At 42.9% G+C, this 24,940-nt stretch overlaps 1 protein-coding gene across 3 annotated transcripts in view; it reads left to right on the top strand.

Annotated features, from left to right (window-relative positions):
- Window positions 1-24,940, top strand: part of Stard13 (StAR related lipid transfer domain containing 13) — a 161,054-nt gene that overhangs the window by 110,798 nt on the left and 25,316 nt on the right. For all 3 annotated transcript variants that reach the window (XM_028779737.1, XM_028779736.1, XM_028779738.1), the window contains exons 4-5: window positions 12,142-12,205; window positions 22,670-24,030. In XM_028779737.1, the coding sequence (XP_028635570.1) occupies window positions 12,142-12,205; window positions 22,670-24,030 (1,425 nt within the window). The remainder of the gene's footprint in view (window positions 1-12,141; window positions 12,206-22,669; window positions 24,031-24,940) is intronic.

The following is a 24,940-nucleotide window of genomic DNA, read 5'->3' as shown; positions in this document are numbered from 1 at the left end:
ATCCTCCCCTCTCTGATATCCTCCCCTCTCTGATATCCTCCCCTCTCTGGTATCCTCCCCTCTCTGATATCCTCTTTACCACTTTGCTATCTATCCTTCAGGTTTCTTTTTTCTTAATTGAAAATAGATTTTCTTATACGATATATACCAATTATGGTTTTATCTCCCCCAGCTCCCCTCAGATCCTTCCCAACTTCCTGTCCACCCAAATCTACACCCCCTTCTTTCCCAGTGTCTCTCTCATTACAATACAAACAAACATCTAATAAATAGTAAAAAGATAAGGTAAAAAACAAATCAGAATAGGACAAAGCAAAGAGTAGAAAAAGGGCCAAATAAAAAGTACAAGAAATACATATACATACAAAGACACAGGCATGCTCCCACAGCACAAAAACACTACCATAATATAGAAAAGCTCAACCATACTATACAGGCAAAAAGATCTGTAAGGGAGAAAAAAACAAACAAAGCATTGTGAGATATATATATATATATATATATATATATATATATATATATATATATAAAGAGAGAGAGAGAGAGAGAGAGAGAGAGAGAGAGAGAGAGAGAGAGAACATTGAGTTGTCTTATGGTAGCCCTCTACAGCCAAACATGGGGCTTGCCCTTAAATGTGGTTTGTGTAACCTGTGAGACTCCTTTGGCGAAAACTAATTTTTCATTTGCAAGCAGTTATCAATTAGAGAGAGCTTCTGGGTCAGGGATGGAAACGTAGGTCCACTTGCCGCTCTCGGCACTGAAACCTCAGCTGCTGCAGACCTGTGCAGGCTCCACATGCTGCCACAGTAGGTGCTCTGGTCCCACTGTGTTCAGAAGGCAGTCTCCACTGTGTTTCCTTGGCAGTCTCCATCCCCTCTGCCCTTCAGTCTTTCCACCTCCTCTTCCACAGGATTCCCTGTGCTCTGGGGGATGGGGGAGGGGCGGAGATTTGATAGAAATATCCCATTTAGGACTGAGTGTTCTGGATGTCACTGGATGTGCTTTGCACATTGTCCAGTTGTGGGTCAATATATTTGTTCCCATCTGCTGCGGGACGAAGCTTCTCTAATGATGTCCGAGCAAGGTACTGATCTACACGAGTATAGCATCATGTCATTAGGAGTCAGTTATTGCTTTATGCCATTAACCAAACTGTAGTGTTTGGTTCTCCCCTAGGTCTCTGCCCTATCTAGACTTAGGCTCTTGACCACTCAAGCAGCGTGTCAGGTACCGGGTTCCATCTCATGGAGTCGGGTCTTAAGTCCGATTGGATAGGAGTTGATTACTCTCATAACCTTTGAGCCACTATGGCACCAGCATATTTTGCAAGCAGGTCAGCACTGTAGAGCTCAGGGTGTGTAGCTGGGTTGGCATGTACATTTCTCCTCTGGTAGTGTACAGAGTACTTTCCAGGACCGTGAGCATTAATCAGTCGGGGTAAAGGCTCTGGGTAGGCACCAGCTTGATTTCTCCGTCTTCAAGAAGTTGTGTAAGTGTTGCCTTCAGCATCAGGGCCTTACTGTAGGTTTGTGGAAAGGAACCATACCCTTGGCAACAACAGTCTGAGTTGTTTGGAGCTCTTCACAGGGCCTGATTAACCAACAACTAAATTCGATGTAACCTATTCCCAGAACTGAAGGTCTTATTTAGTCACCTGGGGCTTTGTCTTCCTTGTCATTTGATGGTAACATTTAGATTTCTTTCATATATATACATAACATAAGAACTTCTACTGTGGTAGGTTTCCTTGCAGCCCCTCAAATAGCTTAGTTTTAGCCATCCCTCCCTGTATTTCCTCCCTTGCCCATCCCCCCTTCCCTTCCCCATTGGTCTTTCCATTCCAGTCCCCCTCCCCTTCCATTCATAAGTATTGATTCTAGATCTCCTTCCTGAGGTGATCCATCCCTCTCCTCTAGTACCTTACTCTTTACCTAACCTCTGTGGTTTTGCAGATTGTAACCTTCTTGTGGAAGACTTAACAACTAATATCCATATAAATGAACACTTACCATATTTGTCTTTTGGAGTCTGGTTACCTCATTCATGATGGTTTTTTTTTTTCTAGCCCCATCCATTTGCCTGCGAATTTTATTTTTTAAACAACTGATTAATATTCCACTGTATAAACATATGGCAGATTTTTTTTAATCCATTCTTCCGTTGATAGACATCTAGACTGTTTCCAGTCGCTGGCTATTAAGAATAGAGCAGCAATGTCACATTCAGATTATTTAAAAATATGGTTCATTTACTTATGTGTATGTATGTGCTTGCACGAGTTTATGTGCACCGAATGCATGCAAGTGACCACTGAGGCCAGAAGGGTACATTGGATGCCCTAGAACTTGAGTTATAGGCAGTTGTGAGCCACCAGTGTGGGTGCTGGGAATCGAACCTGGGTCCCCTGCAAGGGCAGCATGTGCTCTGGAGTACTAAGCCATCTCTCCAGTACCTCACCTCGATTCTTGCACCACCTCTTGACTGCCCCTCTTAAATTTATTCTCTATCTCACCTAAGTATGTCATCTAAGTATGGTGCTATTTCCCAGCATAATGTCTCCCCATTGTCCCCACACCGCTCCTATGTATCTTCTCTCAGTCCTTCACGGTCTTGCTCGAATGTTATCTTTTCCATCCAGTGCACTCAGGAAGTGACTGGTTTCTTCTCCTAGTTATCATGCTCACAGCCCACGTGGGGCTTCGAGAGCCTCCAGGATAAGAACTATCTTTTGTTCATCTCTGTATTCTCAGCCTCTTCCTGGGGCACAGGACACACACCCTTAGATAGATGGCTATCAGCTTTTCTCTCCCTTCTGACTTCCCCAGTAGAACCCTAAGTTTGGTGCTCAAAATGAAAGCACCCTTTGGTGATGTGTTCACCCGTCTACAAGGTCATGTCAACAGCAGCAAATGGAAGAGTTCATCACCATTTCCTCTGCAAGGCTCAGGTTCAGACGACCTTCCTTGCATTAATAACGAAACCCAGATTCCTACAAGCTCAAAGAGAAATGGGCCAACCAGGGCTTTTCTCCTTCAGTGCAAAGGGACTGCCAGGCCATGCATGCATGCAGCATGCATCCATTTTCTAGGTTGACTAAAAATGACTCCTCGGTAAACAGAAGCAATAGGTGAAGGAGATAGGACCTACATCACATCTAGCTTGGATGTTACCCATATTTGACTCCCTTGAGCCAATGTTCCTCCCAAGAGGCTTGACTCCTCGTCTGAAAGAGGCAGTACAAATGGCCCAGAGCTGTCCCCTTACCATCCATTGAACTGACTCGCTTTGGTCTGATTCTTTGCTCCACAGTACAGGCAAACCCGGTGCAGCTCGTAGGCTATGATGTTTCGTGCTGATGGATTCTGTGGTTCTAACTTCACCAAGACGACAGCGATGATCCGGAGATACCATAGGTTCATGCAATGTTCCAGCAGAATTGCCTTCCAGGCCACTGGTTCTCAACCTGTGGGTCCTGACCCCTTTGGGAGTTGAATGACCCTTTCACAGGGGTGGCCTAAGACCATTGAAAAACACAGATATTTACATTATGATTCACAGCAGTAAGCAAAAGTTCAGTTGTGAAGCATCAACAAAAATAATTTTACAGCTGGGCATCACCACAACATGAGGGACTATATTAAAGGATCATAGCATTAAGAGGGTTGAGAACCACTGTTCTAGGCTTCTGAGAATTATAAGAAGGATAAATTAAGGTATAAGCTTGGGAGAGGCTCCAGTCCAGTCCATTTGTGGATAGCAAAATACATTCTATAATTGAAATTTTTATTCATGTTGGAACAGTCTGCCAGGCAATCATAAATTGACCACCTCAGACCATTCGAGAGTTTGTCTTATTACTTACAATTAAGTTTAAGTAGAAATAAATGCCAGAACCATGTATTTGTCCTCGCTGAAGGTTGGCTTCACTTGCACCAAGTCTTATAGCAGTTTTGACAGAGCATAGTGGATATTTCTGGTGTGTGGTATATTTCTTACCTTCAGGAGCCAAATCTGAGAAAGGCAATTCTGTTATCTATCTCTATGGTATATGTTTCATCCAGTCTGGATGCTTTCAAAGGTTACCATTGTTTACCTCACCTTATGTGGAATAACTCACAAACCAATAATGCTGTATCACACTTGAAGAGATACATAGAGTATTTTCTTCTTTCATGTTTTACAAGATTCAGAATGGTCTGTGTATAAGGAGATTGAAATTATACCCAACATTTCTAAATTGCTTCCAATGATGATAATTTTGAGAACTAATTAACATACAGTAGATAGACAAAAGACATACAGGCCACAAGCTGGAGACGGTGCCCATGTAAATCTCAGGTAGGCATGACCACTCTTCTGTAATCTAATACATGGGACACACAGATAGGGGAACCTCAGAATAAGCTGGCGATCTGGACCCTTGGGGGAACCAATCAACCTTTTCACTGGGCTAAGACAGATATTTATATTACAATTCATAATAGTACCAAAATTACAGTTATGAAATAACAAAAATAATATTCTGGTTGGGTGTCACCACAACATGAGGATAGGATAAAAGCATTAGGAAGGATGAGAACCCCCGATCTAGACTGATTTGATGAGCTCCGGGTTTAAATGAGAGACCTTACCCTAATGCATAAGATGAAGACATGAAGACGCTCAACGTTAACCTTTGGCCTACACAGACACAACCATGCGCTGCAAACACATATGCACACACACCCCCATGAGCACATGCACACAATACATGTGCAAAGGAAGAAATCTCTGAAAAATAAATGCACATCACTTTATATCCTTAATTCCAAAGCCCGATCAGTAATAATAATTATAATAAAAAATGGTATTTTTTTAAAGCTGCCTTTGGAGCCCTTTGAGGTTCCTAACAACCTTTAACTGATGCACAGTGCCCACATTTGCCCCTTGGCCGCACATAGGCGCATTTCCACCACGATCACTATCCCCCAAAGGGCCGTCCACCCGTTGCGGCATGAAGTACACAGGATACATTACAGCCCCTGCTTTCTGTATTAATTCTGCGCTTTTGACAGGTGTGTAGCGACAGACATGCATTTCACTGCCCTAAAAACCCTCTGTTCTGCCTAGGCATCCCTCCGTCTTCCTAGTCTCTGGCAACCTCTGGACTTTGGACTCCCTCCATAATTTTAACTCTTGCACAATGCTTTACAATTAGAATTGCAATTTACAGCCTTTTCATATTGGCCTTTAATAGTCACTTGCGTCTTTATAACTCGTTTCTAATTACCATTCCATTGTCTGGTTGTCCCATAGTTCATCTTTCCAGCCACTTGACAGCTTGATTACTCTTGAATTTCACTGTGATGACTAAAGTGGTCGTAAACACCGAGTGTTTGCACATTTACACGTGGAGATAAATCTTAAACCTATTTGGGTGAATACCAACGGGTGTGTTTCTCAGTAACGATCTGTTCATCTGTCTAACCTGAGCCAGTTTCCATCGTCAGCAGCAGTGAGCGAGCGTTCCTGTCACTCAATCCTTCAGCAGCACTGTTTAAAGAAGCAGTGGCGCTCATGATTGCTTTAATTTGCAATTAACATGTGATACCGAAGACTTTAAGTTATGTCTTATCTGTGTGCCTGTGTGTGTGTCTGTGTGAGAGTGTGTGACTCTGTGTGTGTGTGTCTTTGAGTCTGTGTCTCTGTCTGTTTGTGTGTGAATGTGTATCTGTGTATATATCTGTGTGTATGTCTCTGTGTGTGTGAATGTGTGTGTGTGTATATGTCTGTGTATGTGTCTCTGTGTGTGTCTATGTATGTGTCTGTGTGTGTATGAGAGTGTATGCCTGTGTGTATGTCTGTCTGTATCCCTTGTGTTTGTGTGTGTGTATGTATGTGTCTTTGTGTATATCTGTGTCTTTGAGTGTGTGTCTGTGTGTGTATCTGAGTGTGTCTATGTCTGTGTGCATGTCTGTGTGTGTCTGTGTCTGTATCCCTGTGTTTGTGTCTGTGTCTGTGTGTTTAAGTGTGTATGCCTGTGTGTGTATGTGTGTCTGTGAGTGTGAGTGTGTATATATGTGTTGTGTGTGTATATCTGTGTGTATGTGTGTGTGTCTCTGTGTGTGAGTGTGTATATATGTGTTGTATGTGTGAATATGTATGTCTGTGTCCCTGTGTGTCTGTGTGTGTATATATCTGTGTCTGTGTTTGTGTCTGTATCTGTGCCTGTGTCTGTGTGACTTCATTCGAACCTGCACATGAGTGCCATACCTCTAGGCCAGAAGATGGCATCAGAGTCTGTGGAGCTGGAGGTATAGGCGGTTGTGAGCCTTCGGATGTAGCAAGCACTCTCAGCCACTGAGCCATCCCTCCAGCCCAACGCTGATTATATTTTACTATAGTGTCTCTTTTTATGATGAAGATAATTGTGATAAAAATAATTAAATTATCTTTAAACTAGGCCATTTGCTTTCTTATCATGGGTTCTAAAGTTCTCTGAATACTTTATATAATTTATCAGATACGTTTCATAAATGTCTTCTTCCGGTCTCCTTCTAGCCCTCTCATCCTCTGTATCCGCAGTACTTTTACATCTTATCACTCAAATGCACCTTTGATGTCGAAAACAAAAGGTCATCACACACTAAAGGCCATCTAAGTTTTGTCCTGTTTTCACTTTGAAACCCTGCAGCTGTGTGTTGATGTTTAGGCCTGTGGTCCACTCGGAACACATCAATTTTAGACGCAGAAAGTCTGCCTGGGTTGATTTGTTTTTCATGTGACTATGTAGATGTTTCAAGACCATTTATTAAAAGATTACTTTGTATCTATCTCCTACCTGGCCTTTGCTCCTCTGTAAAGGTCAAGCACTATATTTGCTGAGCTCTAGTTGAAGCCATGAGCCCTGCCCCATTGGTCCATTTGTCCGCTTTCCCATCCAACTTCATCGCTGATTCTTCCTTATACATCTTGAACTGGGGATCGGAGGGAGGCGAGTTCTCTATCGTCTCTCTTCTCTGTCCAGAGTATGCTGGGACTCCTGTGTCTCTGGTCTCTCTTTGTAGCTATTTTTCTCTTAGATTATTTATTTTAGTTTGTGTGTTTGGATGTTTCTCCAGAATGCATATCTATGTACCTTGTGTATGCCTGGTGCCTCTGAACTTTAGAAGATGATGTTGGAGGCCAGAGAACTGGAATTTCTGCTGGTTGTGAGCTTCCAAATGGGTGCTGGAAACCAAACCTGGGTCCTCTGAAAGAGCAGCAAGTTCTCTCGACCACCAAGCCGACCGCTAAGCAATCTCATTAGCTCCTATGGTCAGTGTTTCACATGTGAGCCTTCTCGAGTGCATGCGGTAGTATATCCTCATTTAAATTTGTATTTCTCCCATGACAAATAAATGTTGAACAACTTTTTGTGTGCTTACAGCCATTTGTAGACTGTCTTTTAGAAGTATCTCCTTACCATGTTGGACCATGTAAAAAAAAATCAAGTTGTTTGACTTCTTCCGTTTGAGAATTCTTTACGTATTAATAGAGTGCTTTAGCAGATACTGTGTATAGCGTTGTATAAATAAGGTTTCCTGAATATTTTCTTCAAAGAGAGAAATAATTTTGAGTTTAGGTGTGACTTAAAAAACCAAGCCTATAAAAATAAATCTAGCTTCCGGCTTTCAAAACTAATAAAATGTCTCCATGTATCAGGAATACATAAAGTATATTTAAGTAGAAGAAGAATGAGCCTTTTGATGTTCCTGTGCCTGTAGTAAATCAAAAATCTTTTTCACAAAATCAGATGGTTTGTTTGCGCCTCCAGCCACAATGGAGGAACACGTGTGGTAGATGAGTATATTGGATAAACAGTGTGCATCCTTCCCTGAATAACCCCATAGAAGAGCTGCCAAAGGGACAGTAGGAATGCCTTTTCATTAACACAGCACTCTTAGGTGGAGCTGTTAACATCCGTGGAGCTGGCCAGGAAGACAATCTGCCAGTTACAGCAGCAAATCCAAGAAAGCCCTAAAGCAGCAGTGGACTCTCTCATCAGCCTCTAATCCAGAACTATTGTCTTGTTTGACACCATTGTGAGTGCACAGTCTGTCTGAAGCATCTCATAGCATCTTAAAGTGCATTCGACTTTGATGACATGAAATTTACCTTCGACCTGTCTGCCCTATCAGTGACTGAAGTGAGAACCATCATATATCTATAAACAGGTGGTGGGATCCATCGAGACTAGAAGTCATTCCGGCGCTCGCATTGGAACTAGAGGCCGATACTGCTTGGTTCTCTGTGGATGGTGAGAAGAGCGTTAGGACCAAAGAGGCAAGACTTTAGGAGTATCACAGAAACATTTACCAGATTTTGTGAGCAACCAAGCCTGAGAGTCAGTCTCAGGTTGACCCTTTTCTAGTGTGGATGGCCTGCCTAGTGGTGGTGCTTAGTCAAAACAAAGCAGTTTTGAAGACAGTGCAGAGTATTTAGTATTTGAACCTGGAAAGCCTAAAGGACCCCACACACTGGCATGGGCAGTGTGTGGTCGGCAAAGTAACTCCGGGGCGCAGGGCCGACGGGAGGAAGCGACGTTCACGTCTAATGTACTTTGAGGTGCTGTGAGATGCTTCAGTATGCTCACGAACAGTAAAAACAGGATTCCTCAGGTTTGAATCCTAAATATGCATTTTGATATGTGCTCTATAAAGACAGTACTTACATGTATTAGTATGCAAGGGGTCTGTGCCTCTGTGATAAGAGGGCAGTGAGTGGAGTCATAGTCTAAATGCCAAAGATAATGCCAAGTTGTAATTGTTGCCCACTGCTGGAAATAGGGCTTTGCTTAAAACAAACTACATGATTTGGTAACTAGGGAAGCGTTAATTAAAGAAGAAAGAAAGAACCTGATGGTACATCAGCAAGCTGTATTTTTCACAATATGAAAAACTACTCACCAAGTAATCGTAATAATTAGTTCTTTGCTTACCGACGTAGATCTATCATAAAACAAACAAACATGCACTGAACAGCAACGACAAAACTTCACACATCAAAAAACCACACTGTTATGAAATCTAAATCGTAGCATAATGTGGCAGGAGTAAGGGAGTACCTGGCAGGAGCCTGCCAAGCTGTCCCCTTGAGAAATCACGCCATATGACAGACCTAGTATAAGGAAGATTTATTGTGGGGGAAGGGAACAGGAGTGGGGACCTGGAAAAGGGGGTAGAGGCAGATAAAAGGGGGAGACAGAGAAAGAGAGGCCAGCCGGGAACACTTGGGAATAGAGAAAGAAAAAGGTGGAAGAAGGGGGGTCTTGGGTAGTGAGCCTCTTATACACTGCCTGGTAGCAGCACAGGTAGTAATGGCAGTGGGTGGTGACAAAGCTGTTGGTAGGTGTTGGGTGGAGCCTAGCCGAATTATCTCTAAGCCAACACAGCTGGGGCTGGCAAGTGGCTCGGAAGATTGCACCTTTTGCTCTTGCAGAGGACTCAGTTTGGTTTCTAGCACCCATATGGTAGCTCACAACTGACTCCAGTTCTAGGGGATCCAATGCCCTCTTCTGGCCGCTGCAGGCACTACATGAATGTGTGCACATGCACACTTGTAGACAAATACATATATAAAAATAATTTTAAATGCCTACTACATAATTCCCTTACTAATAACCAAGAATGAGCAAAGCTAACGTACGAATGATGGAAAAGAGAAGACCTCTGAGAGGTGACATGGTAATTGGTAGCTTCATCAAGAGGAAGCCTAGGGCAGAGAAATGTTCTTTACCTCTCTTGAGGCTACTTATAATGGCCAAAACTCAATGAATTAGAAATGCGTGATCTATGCATACAAAGAGTTATTGGTCAGAACTTAGCTTATTAATCACTGACTTCACTTTGCTTCAAAAACACCCCACCAGCTTTCAGGGTCACCTCTTCCTTCACAAAAGCAAATGATACCCAGAGACATTTCCCAAACAGGAGAATAAAGCTGCAGTAGAAGACCTGGTGTGCTCGGGAGACAAAATCTAACTAGTCAGTGGAGAAATTCAAACTAAGACTCAGTCTTCACTACAGAGACTCTAAGATCACCGACAGCCGGTGATGTGGGAGGCCCGAAAGGGGGAGCGTTGCTTGGAATTATGTGGAAAAGTAGGAAGCTACTTTGATCTATATCTCTAGTCTATATCTGAGTAATTTTTGTCCCTCCCACAGGGACAGCTGGATGAGTTACTCTGTCAGAAACAGGGCCACATGCCTGCTATGCTAGGTATCGATATCCCCAGGCCTTTTGTTTCACTCCAGAACAGTAGATTCCTTCAGAGGAGTCTCAAGTGTAAGAAACATGATCAGCTTATGATAAAAAGCAAACCAAGAGCAGTAAATCCAGACTGGACCTGAGAGACATCTGTTGGACAGAACGAAGCTAATAGGCCATCTGATGGGGTTCAGATAACTGGAGATATTTGGTATACACACAAGAACACTAAGTAAAAATCTATATGGGTACTAAATTGAGAATGAAAAAAAAATTACGCAAGTATGATATAGGTGGGACTAGAGTTTTATGGTTGTAATAACCATCAAGTATGGATTTATCAATAGTGTATGATGCTGTAACACACCCACATGTGGATCAGGCAAAGGGAGCGAGTAGGGATGGAGATTGAAAGAAAATGAATCTTCAGCTTTCAAAGAACAAACTCAGTGCGTAATCACACAAACTGGAAGGTCATGAGGTAACAGCTAAAACGCCAAATGAACGCGCTAAAGGAGCTGCTAAGACACTGGCAAGGATAGAAAGCATCATAAGTGTATCTTAACCCACAGCAAACTTAAAAACAAAGTCAACATAAAATAATAAAGCTGTTCGCCAAGAGATCTCATGAGCTAAGATACAGAATAAATGAAGATTGAGGATGTTCTCTGCAGGTTAAGGAAGTAAAAAGAAGGGGAAGATTGGGACGCTGTAAGCAGCAGGGGAGAGGCAGGCTAGGAAGAGGATGGTCACTTGCTTGGTTAGTTACACAGAATGGGCACAGAGAGGAAAGCAGTCGAGAGAATCTGATATATAAATAGCAAAGACTCAGACACCACAGTGGATGTTGTCATCAGAAACAAGAATGAAGAGCTAGTTAGAAAAGCAAAAGGGCCGTCTTTCCCTTGGCAGCAAGCAGAGCAGCGGGTAAACGAGGAGACCAACTTAGGAGGGCGGGAAGAAACATTACAAGAGCGCATGCCTGCTCACTGTCTTGGTTTTCCTTCTCAGTGGCAGCTGGGGCGAAGCCATCAGATGTGGGACTGAATCTCCCTCTGATGGTCTCGGTTCGAGAGCCACATGGGAGGCAGGAATTCTGCTTGAGATTAATTTTGAGAGTCCAGCTGAGGGTGAGAAGCAAATGTATTTACTAGTTAACACATGCTGCCTCTGCAGAATACTATAAACTGGGCAGCTTAACAGTTTGAGAGGCTAGACCCTTCAAGATCAAGGATTTGGTTATTGGTGACCTCCTTCCTGGCAGAGAAAGCCACCATTTCCCCATGTCTTGAAATGGGAGATAGGAGAACAAACCTGCATACCCTGGTATCTCTTCTTACCCGGACTATAATTCCAGAGGATAGAGATTCCTCCCTTGTGACCTCATTTGGCTTTAGTGACATCCTTACTCCAACCTCAGTTGGGGCTGGGGCTCAGTGGGGCTCTGTGGGGCTATGGCTTCAACATACATGTTTGTGAGAAGTGCCAGCATGAGTAATTTATCACTGAAGTATGAATTGTCTTCCCATGTGTACTTACTGCTGCAGAGCAGGAGGGAAACTAAAAAGCAAAACTGTGATTGAGGGGATCCATACCATGATGGTCTGGACAGTAGACAAGGAGTAAGGTGCTGGCGAAAGATAGCTCAAATAACTGCAACTGTTTCTAAGAACAGTAGAATGGGAAGCCAGAAAGGGCCTGGGTTTAGATCAGGAAAAGCGTTGGGGACTAGTAGGCTCTCTGATCAAGAGACTAGCGCACAGAGTAAAGCTATCTTAAATCACTTTCTAGGGATGCAGAGCTGCCTTGCAATAGTGGACTCTTCACTTTCAGATTTGCCAGAAATAAAGAAAGGTTAGCAGACTGGAAGATTTGGGTCCATCAGTAAATCATGGAATTTTCCTTTCTTTTTAGACGACTTAATACGTTGAACAAGTGTGCCTCAATGAGACTTGATGTGAACTTCCAGAGGAAAAAGGTGGGTGCACCTTGTGGAGACCATGACCACACCGACAGATCAACCCATATTCCGAGACTGGAAAAACATGCAGGGCTGGAGAGCTGGCTCTGTGGTTAAGAGCCCTTGCTGTTCTTCCTGAATACAGGAAATTGGTTCCCAGCACAAGTCCAGGGGATCTCATGCTCTCTTCTGACCTTCATGGACACTCACAAACACACTGATACACACATGGGATATACACAGACATATACATTAGATACACACATACACACACTCACACATGGGAGATATACACACACAGGAGATACACACATGAGATGCACACACACATGGCACACACATACATTCAAACACACATGGGAGATACACATCTTTTAAAATAAAGAAGAAGCCTTAAGGCAAGGCAATATTATCACATGCCCACCCCACCATCTTGTTTCCTCTCCAAATACCCCCCATCCTTTCTCCACTGTCACGAATAGGTCTGTTTTAAGACCATACTAGAAGTTGGGTTTTGCAATTTCACTGCTTTGACTTTCATGGCTTGTTGTTGTTTCTATCAGAAGGTTTGGATAAAGAAATAAATAGCTCAGTTCTTTGGCCTCACCTTTCAGAAGTCTGTGCAGCCTTAACTGTCAAACCACTTCTGACTCCAGGGTCTCCACATCTATGAATAGATTAAGAGATTCAGGGAAGGGCTGACCAAACCAAAGGTCCAAACCAAGCATCTTCTGATAGTTCCTGTCACGTCTTTTCTTTCAAGTGCAAGTCAGAGATGCATCCATTCTTGGGCACGTTCATTTGGTGACAGGAGTAAAGGCATCAGGTGACCCCTGTTCTTAGCCACTCTGCCCCAGTCACAAGAAATTGGTTTCTAGGATCCCTGCTTCTCACAGGACATCTTGTGAACAAATTTCCGTTGTGAAATGAAGTGCTAAAGATGAGGATGTAGGTCAGTGATTGACACTTGTGTATAATATCTTGGGACCAAGATTCAGTCTACCATACAGAAAGAGAAAAGGAGGAAAAGATGAAGGAGAGGAACGTGAAGAAAGAACAAAAGATTTAGCATCCATAATATATCTAAAAATCCACGGTAGCCCAAATCTTTTTTGAGTGCTTACTTTTCCTTTTAAGTTTTTAAAGACAGGGTTTCTTGTAACTAGCTGCGGTGAACTTGCTTTGTACTCAAGGCTGGCTTCGAACTCCTGATTCTCCCGCCTCTACTTCCCAAGTGCTGAGATGACAGGTGTGAACCAATACTTGTAAAACCCAAATTGTTTGAGTGCCGTTATGGTAGGCAGAAGTTTTGGATTTCAGATGAGTGTGGATATCATAGTTTCTGATTAATTGATAAAGCCTACGAGCATATTCCAAAATCAGACAACACCCAGCTCTCTAGTGGGCAGCACTCCTGATTTAAGCACTGTGGGTGAAGAAAACCAAAGTTTACTTCCCGTTGATGACTATCATCGAGGATCTGAGCTCGGTGCATTATCTCGCTCTTGTCCAGCTTCTCTGGGTTCTGCGGAAGGAAATTAAACCTGTCATGTGCTCTGAGCTTCTGGGTGAGTCATGCAGAAGGCTTTTGACCTCAGGAGTGTCTTTAGGAGCAGCTGGCTTCAAACCCAAAGCTCCACCTCCCTATGCTCTGCTTCCAGTCTCACTGAATGGGTTCTCTCCAGGACATTCAGAATTAATTCACTAAGGACAATTTTTTAAATGTAGCGTCTCCATCTGTAATTAGCCAAATCTGGGATTATTTTGAAGCCAAATCTGGTGTCCTTTATTCTGGTTTGCACAGAACAATAATTACATCTAATGCATCTTCACTGACCCTGGAGTAACCTAACCTTCAAAACCAATCCTTCCCCACCCCCAGATTTCTACTCTGAAGTAGCACCTCTCAAGGAGTCTAAGTCATTTTGGCTTGGACTTCATCTTAAAAGCAATTTGGAGTTGGAGCTGGGAACCAAGGATTCCAGCTGAGGGGGTAGGAGAATGAAAAACAATATCCAGAGAAATAGTCAAACGTGAGCGAATTATGCAGGCCACAAACAAATTTAAAATGTGGGAACAGACCTCCCAACAGCTGTCTGGCTGAATAGACCCCTTGAGAAGCGCCCTTACTATTTGAAGCATGCAGGTCAGATGTTGTTTTGGTTATAACACATGGTTCTTATTAAACCAAATGCAGCCGTTCCTGGGAGTCTAAGACAAGGTGGCTGCTCTCTGCAGATCTCTCACAAAAGGGAATGTCAAAAACTAATGATACATGATGTTGCCCACAATGTGTGGTGATGGGCTTTTTGCCCTGTCACCTACATGCTTTGCAGAACCCTCAGGCAAGATGTCCATGAACGACGTTCTCAAGGTTCTCTGTGCAACCTACAAATTAATCACCTTGGTATTGTGACCTGCTCGGGGTATTTCTGTATGTCAGCTGCAGTCACACACACTCTCCCTCCCCTCTTAGTGGGGGCTTTGCAAATACATGTATGTGAATAGAATACTGCTTTCCACATTGCAAGTTGAAGACTCACAGACAATTTTCAAATAAAAACATGTGGTGCCCCCTCACTTGTCAGTCTCTGTCCTGGGCAGTGTCTGTGGCTGGTTCCAGGCAGCCACACAGCACACTCCCAGCGTAAGCTCTGAGATCTGGCCCTGACATAGGCTGTAGGTTGGTCCTTTATTTTATTACCAAACAAAAACACGTTTTTGAATAGGGACCAAGTCTAGGCCAAATGATAGGACAGAGAATCAGGGACTTGAGAATCGAGTGTCCCACAAAGCCACAGGTAGCTTTGGATGGAAATAGAAAGTGATCAAGAAAGAGAATTAAGAACAGGACAGCAGTGTGTCCTGTTTACATGTTCTGTGAAACAGAATCTTCATCACCAGTCTGCAAGAATCATAGACTTGACTTTTTCAGTGTGGTCCACACATGCCTTAATCATCCAAGGCTGTAGGACTCCCTGGAAGGCAGCTGGACCTGTGGAATGGCTCTGGGGACTTTCTGGGCAACCTGGGTGATTAATAATTAATAAATGCTGGCATGGACTTTTCTGCCGACCCAACCAACTCTTCGCCTTTCAAAAACTGTTAGAATTGTTCTGGACCCAAATGTTTGTCAGTCCCTTGGTCTAAGCCATACAGACAGTGAACTGTTTTTACATCAGGAATGTGTCTTGCTGTTTGAATACCAAGTTCCACAGTTTATTGTGCCTGTCTTGGGAAATTGTGTTTAATTTTGAAGATTCAATGAGCTGAGTCAAGGAACAAAAAGGAAGTCCTCAGAGATGTGAATGTGGTGCAGCCTGGTCTTGCTTGGCTTGTTGTCTGTTCTACTTACATCCGTGAGGCTTAGCATCTGCCCTCAAGTGGAGGGCTGTCGACCCTCATTATGTACCTCAGCTACAGACTCACCAAAACCCTACCGGGAGGCATTTCTGAAGGCTGGAAGCCAGTATGCCAAGGAGGGCATTCCTGCATCCCAGTAGGCTGCCTCACTGGCCTGGGTAACGTTCATGGATATTATAACTTTAGCTTCTAGATGTCTGCATAATTGTGGATTTGCACCCTGTCACAGCTGCAGACTTGTATGGCTCCCCTAACCTGTTTTGTTGTGTTTTTAAAAGCCCATTCCTCAGTTTCCAGTGGTATTCATCTAGAAGGAATATGTAATTTTAGTAAAGAATGTTCTCATTTAGAAAAAAGCCAACACAGGAGACTCACCCAAACTAAAAACGAGGCAGATCCAAGTTCTTGGACAAATCTTACTACCGACTGATCCACACCAGCATCACGATGACATTGAATGGCCCCTAGCGGCCGGTGTTTAAAAAGATAGCTCTTTAGAAGGCTCCCACTACAGTAAGCATTTTAATAAGACCAATGGTGGAAAGCTACACCGATTCTGTGAGTAAAACCTCAGGGCTAGGACCCTCTCAGCTGGATGCCAAGGGCATTACTGAGTTCCTGAAACTGTGACAAGGGACCCAATTTCCATCCTCACCCCTGGGACATTGACTTCCACGCCCTGCATCTCCTGCCAAACACAGTCCTTCCTGGTAGCTGTAGGCAGCCGAGGCAGTAAGAGGAAATGAATACAATAGCCATCACCTGAGCGGCTGAGGAAATCTTGACAGACATGACTTACAGAGAGCATATGGATATCTCAGAATCCTCTATATTGGGAGGGATCCTACCCAGTCCCCACGATCTCCTTCAGAGAGCAACACACACACACAAAAGTCCTTCAGCAGGATGAACTCATTAAATCAAAAAGTCTTCATGTAAAAAATGGCTGGTAAACCTGACACTTTTCCTTTTCTCTGAAGAAGCACAGAATAATATGGCTTCTTTCTCAGTACAGCAACACCTCTGCTCTGTCCTGGGAAGCTGCTGCTCCAGTTTTTATAAATAAAGTTTTATTAGAACACAGTCACTCCCAGCAGTGTGGAATAGATTCTCCAACAGAAACTATATGGCCTATGAAAACCTAAACTGTGTATAGCTGACCTTTCACAGATAAAAGGTCTAAAACAAAATTTCCCCAAAAGCCTGAATTACCTGTGTGTTTTATTTTCTCTTCCAGTCAACACTGATGTCTTTTTATAAATTTTAACAGAAATGAATTGTCAAATATGAATTTTAAGAAATAAATAGAAAATACAAGAAAAATGTTTTTAGTATTAGATATGATCAGCACAGAACTTCTTTCTAATAAAATAAAAAAATAAGTAGACTGAGTATAGAGAACCCAGACTGGGAAACAGGTAAACATGACAAAATTGTACATGTTTTGCTGAAAGTGTGTACACTAAATATGTACTATTATACCAAAACGTCTTGTTCTTTATATTAACTAAATAGAAAGTGTCTACTGAGTGGCAGGACCCTAGCCTCCATGTTTAACAAATGCCAATGTGCACAGTGCAAACAGTGCTGAGTATCTACAGGGTTTAATGTGACTAAGCTTTGCACGTGTCATCTAATTAGGCTAGCTGGCCATGGTGCACAGAAGGAATAACACAGATCTAAACTACTTCTTGTACCAGCAACCATAAAGAAATTGACCTTAGGCTGAACAGTGCAGAATGAGGCTTTTGCATCGTTTCAGAGCTTAGGCTATTCCTTCAAATGCCTGCCATTCAGAATGAAGTTAGGTAGTGTTGTAACTTCAAAGTTCATTCGTCATCATTAGCCATATCCTACAGGTATGAAGCTATGGACTTATGGTATCTCTGTGTGAAACAAATGGTGGGGCCCATATGATGCTCTGGAGGTAAACTCTGGATCTGATGTATTCTTCTGGCCTCTGCTAGCACCAGATAAATATGTAGTACACATACATAAATGCAGACAAAACATCCATACACACAGAATAAAAATAAATCATTTTTAAGGATAGAGTAACCATATTTTACATCATTCAATGTCATCTTCACAGGATATCCTTCTGTCCCATCAAAAGCTTGTATATCTTAACCCATACTTTATACTCTTTACCCAAAATGCGAAAGAAAAAATATTTAATTTTTTTCCACATTTTTGAATACTTATGCATTCAGCAAGGTATGTTGGAGATGGGCCCAAATATTCCATGAAATTCATTTATCTTCACTGATTTTATTCAATATTTTCCTTAATTTTCTGCACAAAGCAAAGTTCTCTTTTTGCTAAAGATTTATTTTATTACTTTTACATTTCCTTTCTCCTTTGCCTCTGTGTATGACCCGTACGTAGACACCATGAAATCTCTGGGTGCTGGGACTTGAGCTCTTGTCATTTGAGGTACAAAGCTGAGCCTTTAATCTGAACTGCCTCCATTGTGGTCTACAATGTACTATTTGTACCATCATGTCAGCCTTCAAAACTTCACCTTTTGGAGCATTTCAGATTAGGGGTACTGGAGGGTGGCTAGCAGTCTTCACCCTGTGTGAGCTCTGGCATCACTTCAGAGTTTACATAGCCTCATCACATATAATTGCATTTAGTTCTATTTGTGAACTACTTTATATATGTATTCTGTCATCTTCCATATTGTGATGGAGAAAACTGATTCCTAAATCTCTGTCTTTTGACATGATGCTTAAATCAAGCATGACCTTGGGGCATGCTTCCAGAGGTCAGGCCTCAGTGGCCCTCAGGGTTTTGATCATGCCTAGGTGCTGCTATCCATTTCAGCTTACTAACCAGACCCTCAGAGCAGCATCCGGCAGTAGTCACCTTCACAGCAGCACACTCACAGCCCTTAACCTTCTATCTTGTTAAAATTCTGATGTTCTATGGCCATAGTATTTCTGCAGCATGCTAAACCGTTGCATTTAGCTTCACACTATCAGCCTTTGGCTCTAGGAACTGGCCATGCTACCAGCCCCCTCCCAGCTTCCCTTGAATCCACAGATAAGAGACACAGACACATAGTTGTTCCTTTTCAACTCACCTTCTTGGCACAATTGCTGGGTGCTACTATCTCCCACCTGGAAAATCTGCCCTTATCAATACTCTTAGCTCTGTACCTCCCTCCAGCCCTAAACTTCAGTGGCTAGTCCCATCTAGCCCCTGCCAAACATCCCTGACCACCAGCCTATAGTAGTGGCCACAGGCCCCAACTCCTCCCAAGATCTCACATGGTTGCCTGGTTCTCCTCTCTCCAAAGCATGGGGAGCTCCTTCTTTCCTTCCTTGAATCCCCTTTTCCTCCAGGGGAAGTCCGCCTGTACCTTCCACCTAGCATTGGCCCATGGCTTTCTTTACTAACAGATAAAGAACCAACTGGGGAACAGGACCTACAACATCAGAAACGCCCACTACACTAAACTACCTGGAGAATGAAGTCAATTTGAGGGGTCTCTTTTCTCTATAAACACGTTCAGCTCTCTAGATCTCCATTTCACATTTCTATATAAACACAGACTGTTTTTTTCAAGTCCAAAAAGAGCAACCAATGAGATCTGAGAGTCTCTTAAACAATCAGTACACTAAGAATCTTACAGAGGAGTCTGCCATGTACCTGACACTTCACTTCATCCCAAGAATGTGAAGAACACTTGCAACTTGCACTCTACAATAATTTGGGGGTGTGTGTGCAGATTTTGCACATTCTAGGTCAGGACCACATGGCACATTGTTGAACAAATCTGTGGATTCACATGCAACATTTTTTGAGATGACTTGACTAAAGGAGGTGACGGGTTGACTATTCTCTAACCAAAATGCTGATTAGACCAGCAGTGATTTGTATTGAGATATTTCTTGAACCTTGGTATTTACATAAATACAATGTAGATGTTTTGTGTGTTTGTGTGTAGTAAATGTATAATATATAATAATGTATTATCTATATTATATGGGGATGAGTACAAAATCTGAGTGTGAAATTAATTGATATTTCACTAACATCTTGTGCATGTGACCTCAAAGTAATCATGTACATTTTTAGTGTGCTTTTTGTTTATCTGCTTGCTTACTTTCTTGCTTGCTTGGGATTTTTGGTTTGTTTGCTTGTTTTTTTTTTAAACTACAAGATCAAGTGTGGAAATGTTTGCCTAACACACCATGTCAGTGCTCAAAAATGTTTGGATTTTGGAGCATTTTAAAACTGAATTATTTGGATTAGGGATGGCCAGTCTAGACAAACAGGAGCAAATGAGGGTGGTTATCACAACATGGTGGGTTGTGTGTTGGTGTAGTACAGTTGCATCTTCTCTGTTGTGATGGAAAATCCCATTTTCACCCTGAGCCACGATTAGTAGTTTGAGAGATGCAGCATGGGGTTGCTTTGGATTGTTTTCTGCACTGGGTGCAAAACAATAGTTACAAGTTTTCGTTTTCTGTGGCTTAGCCATTTATTTTTTATTTTTTTTTATTTTTTTGGCTTTGGTTTTGTTTGCTTGCTTTGGTTCAAAGAACTTAGTTACTGCAGCATGTCCTTCTACTATTCCTCTTTTTCAAGGAGTCTACCATCTTGTCAGATGATTATTTTCCTGCCAGCTAAGGCCAGTGTAATAAGCTCTCTGAGCCTCCCTGAAGAGACCAGCTCTCTGGCTCCAGTCTTGAGAGCCTGGCTTGGCATCCTTTCTTAACCTAAATAAAGGAGACTTTATCCAACTTTTATGTGGGTTTCTTGTGTTAGTAATGGGGGTGGAGGGGGCGAGTAGTTGGAACCAATGTTAAGTATTACAGTTTCTATTTTTAAACGTCTATGTTTTCTTTAGAGGTAGTGGCTTCTAGCTCCCAAAAATATTTTGTGAAATTCCAGTAAGTTCATCCTGAGGTGTTATGGTGACTTATGCATCTGTGGTGCCTTATGTAGCAAGAGTTCTCAGATATTTAGTTGTTGTTGTTTTTGTTTTGTTTTGTTTTATGATAAAAAACCATGAGAGGAACTAGTACATATCAGAAAGCCTACTTTCTACTCCTAGCTCCATGCTCAGTTTTAATTTTTCAAGTTATTCCTCCAAGACTTCACAAAAATTTATTTTTTAAAAATCAAAACCAAAAAAAAAAAAAACAAACAAAGCTAAATCTTCCCACTGTGATGGAAACGACATGCAATTCTTATAAGTTTTCTTCCACTTTATGCTTGAATTCCAATTGAGGCCAATCTAGATAGAGCCTAGATTTGGACAGATTAAGCCTCTGTGAGAAGGGTCCAGTAAGAATTGTGTTTTGCGCATATATGTGCATATGCAAGTATATGCATATATGAATATGTATATGAACATATGCATATGCAAATATATACTTGAAAACAATATATTGAGAAGTTAGGGGAGCTAAGGTGGATGCTAGGTGAATAAAAAGCTAAACAATAGAATAAACACTGAAAAGAGCAACCCTATTTAATTCCCTGAGGAAAACCTATGAGTCAGACCTATTTTTAGTCTGACTTCCTAGGTAATGGAAAGTTACTTCACAGGGGGTTAGGGACATTTGTGATACCCTGTCATTCAGAGCCTGGGCTTATAACCAGATGCCAATTGAAGATAAGTTCAATTAACAATAAAATGAACAACAAAAATTAAACAATTCTCATGGGTGTGGTATTCGGGAGGATCTAACTCTGAACAAGATGAATAAACACAAGTCCTGTTCCTAACAGTGGAGAGTGGTAAGCCAAGAAAATGGGTCATACTGTGAGAAGCTGGTTAGATGAGGAACATTCTAGAGACCAGGATCCTAGCCAGATTTTTCCTGTAATACATCCAGAGAGAAGTGCTGAAGGCCCATACTAAGAAAATCAGAGTGAAGACACAAACCTGGAAATTGATTTGTAAAACAGTTTCATGTTGGGTCTTCATGATGATCAAGGTAAGGAGGGGTAGAAGCCGTCGCTTCAGTTCATTTGGGGGAAGTAAATAATTTCCTGGCCCAAGAGATATACAAAACAAAAACAAAAACCAAGCAGGGACAACACTGTTAGCCTCAGGGAATGCAGAAGTCTGTGTGTCACAGGCTGCAAATTCCATGGAAGAAAATAGGTAGGTCAGTGTGTGACATGCAGAATGCAAGACTTTGCAACCCCAGCAGCTGGAAGGTATGTGCAGCCAGGGGCATTCTGACTCAGGCTCGTTAAACACAAGGAACTGGGTAGCCAGAGCAGCGCTGTTGTGCTGTCTTCAAGGGTGACCTCTAGATGGGTGCAGACCATACTGCTTTTCAGAGGTCAGCTTGCAATTTTGCCGTCAACATATACAGAGTATATATGACAAGAATGGAGAGTGTTAGAGACTAAGGTAAGAAGTGTTGATGTTGAGGTGTAATGAGGCCAAGGTTCAGAGAAAGAGCTGTAAATGGTGGTCCTTGAACTCTGCAGAGAGTCGTTTGGGGAAGAAGAAGTGTCCGTATTGACATGGACAAATTGCTTTGGAAAGGATACTGTCTCCACTGTCCAATCAGATGATGTTTAATGCCCTTTGTAAACAGTCAGAGAAAACACCTTAGAAAAAGAAAGGATTGAGAAAAATTATATATACATTAATTAAATATTAAAATATACTATATATATGGCTTAGAAACAAAGAAAGGATTGGGGAAGTTTTATATATTTATTTAATGAAATATTAAAATATATTATATATAAATACCTTAGAAACAAAGGATTGGGAAAAATTGTATATGCATATATTTAATGAACTATTAAAATATGTATTATATATAAATGCCTTAGAAACAAAGAAGGGATTGAAAAATTATATATAATATGTACCATATATTTATGGTTCCCCCAATATGGTATATATTATATAACATGTTATATAATAGATAATATTTACACACACACTCACATATATATTCATATATATTTCATTTATATATAAGAATGAAGGTTTGGTAAATGAGAAGAACAGGGGAGGAAAAAGTGGTGGAAAGTCACACTTGCCAGTGTGACCGGGAAGACAGGGAACAAAATGGAACCACCATGTAGCCATGAGCTATGGACATTAGCGTTCGTTTTCCTTATGTTTTGCAGGGTGACGACTCAGATGAGGAAGATCTGTGCATCAGCAACAAATGGACTTTCCAGAGAACCAGCCGCAGGTGGTCCCGTGTGGATGACCTGCATACGCTGTTCACCGGGGCAGACAGAAACGGGTCCCCAGGAGGCCCTAGGATGAGAAACACAGCCAGCCGTGAGAGCGTGCTCACAGATCTGAGCGAGCCAGAGGTCTGCTCCATTCACAGCGAAAGCAGTGGGGGCAGCGACGGCCGCAGCCAATCGGGGCATCATTCTGCTGACAGCGCGCCTGCGCTGGAGGGCACCCTGCTCAACAGCAGCCTCCCTCAATCTCCCCGAGACAGTGTCAGCCAGTCTTTTCACCCCAAGAATGAGAAACCCACCAGGACCAGGGCCAAGTCCTTTCTGAAGCGCATGGATACCCTGCGAGTGAAGGGCGCACTCGGGAGGCATAAGGGGCCAGGGCGGACAGGTGGCCTGGTCATCAGTAGGCCTGTGCTGCAGCAGGAGCCGGAGTCCTTTAAGACCATGCAGTGTGTCCAGATACCCAACGGAGGTCTGCAGACCTCACCCTCAGCTGCCTGCAGGAAAGGCCTCCCATGCTCCAATAAGTCCAGTGGTGAGAACAGCCCTCTGGAAAGCAACAGCCACGTGAGCACTCCATGCATGAAGGAACGCAAGTGCCACCACGAGGCCAACAAGCGTGGCGGCATGTACCTGGAGGACCTGGATGTGCTGGCAGGGACAGCAATACCAGATACAGGGGACCATGTGCATGGGTTTCACTCCCAAGAGAACTTGGTGGTCCATATTCCCAAGGATCACAAACCAGGAACGTTCCCCAAGGCACTTTCTATAGAAAGCCTCTCCCCCACAGATAACAGCAATGGGGTTAACTGGAGGACCGGGAGTATCTCCCTGGGTAGGCAACAGGGCCCTGGCATGAGGGAACCCAGACTCATGTCTTCCTGCCACAGGGCCAGCCGCGTCAGTATCTATGACAATGTCCCCAGCTCACATCTGTATGCCAGCACAGGAGACCTGCTGGACCTGGAGAAAGATGGCCTCCTTCCACAGCTGGATGACATTCTGCAGCACGTCAGTGGCATACAAGAGGTAGTGGATGATTGGTCAAAAACCATCTTACCTGAACTGCAAAGTCACGACGCATTGACATTGGCAGGGGATCCTGGTCTGTCCCCGGTCCCGTCTCCTAATCAGGTCACTTTAGATTTTGAAGGCAACTCTGTCTCAGAAGGTCGGACAACACCTAGTGATGTGGAAAGGGACAGGACTTCTCTGAATGAGTCGGAGGCCACTGGGGTCAGAGAAAGAAGGGATTCTGGTGTGGGGGCCTCTCTGACCAGGCCAAACAGGTGGGTCACGAGCTGTTATGAAGTTAAGCTGCTTCTGTTTTATAGTGGCTGTAGGCTGAATTTTATTTATTTTGTTATTACTTTGTGCGCATATGGATGTTTGCCTGCATGTATGTGTCTGCAGTACCCTCAAAGGTCAGAAGAGTGTCTCAGATCCCCTAGAACTGGAGTCACAGATGGTGGTAAGCTGTTCTGTGGATGCTGAGAACCAAACCCTGGCCCTATGCAAGAGCAGCCAGTGCTTTTAGCTGCTGAGCCACCTCTCCAGCCCCAAGTCTTTGCTTACTTACTCCCTTAACAAAGACAGACACACTGCTTATACAATCACCTGGGGCTATGCTAAGTAATGCATATAGTTAGGAATTATTTCAACACAGTTTTTATAGACAAAGACTGAATCTGTCAGTCCACATTCATTTCTGTGTTTGTCCTTTTTTTTAAACTTAGTGTGTTGCAGACAAATCTAAGCGAGTAGGTGGGGGCACCACAGACAGCCGTGGCCCAGGCCCTGTGCACAAGTTTTATTTTTTATTCTATGAAATCTAAGGCATGTTTATGCCTTGTATCTGGTCTTTGCTTTTAAGTTACAGCTCCCTAGAAAATGAACCGAGGAGATCTAACTCACAGAGTCAGTAGCACTGTGTGTGCCACTAGGGTTCTTCTGAGACAGTGATGTATTATAGGATGTATCAGTGTGTCACCTGTGTCTGTCACCTTCAGACGCCATCTCAGCCACAAAGGACAGGGAGGAGGCAGGCACAGAAACTGGACAATACTGTAACACCTCAATGTTTCTCTCTCTCTCTCTCTCTCTCTCTCTCTCTCTCTCTCTCTCTCTCTCCCTCCCTCCCTCCCCCCTCCCTCCCTCCCTCCCTCCCTCCCTCCCCCCCCCTCTCTCTCTCTCTCTCTC

This window comes from Grammomys surdaster, unplaced genomic scaffold (genome assembly GCF_004785775.1).
Source record: "Grammomys surdaster isolate TR1022 unplaced genomic scaffold, NIH_TR_1.0 362, whole genome shotgun sequence".
In the NCBI taxonomy this organism is placed as follows: Eukaryota; Metazoa; Chordata; class Mammalia; order Rodentia; family Muridae; genus Grammomys; species Grammomys surdaster.
The sequence above is the reverse complement of the archived record's forward strand: the minus strand, read 5'-3'. Positions and strand labels throughout refer to the sequence as shown.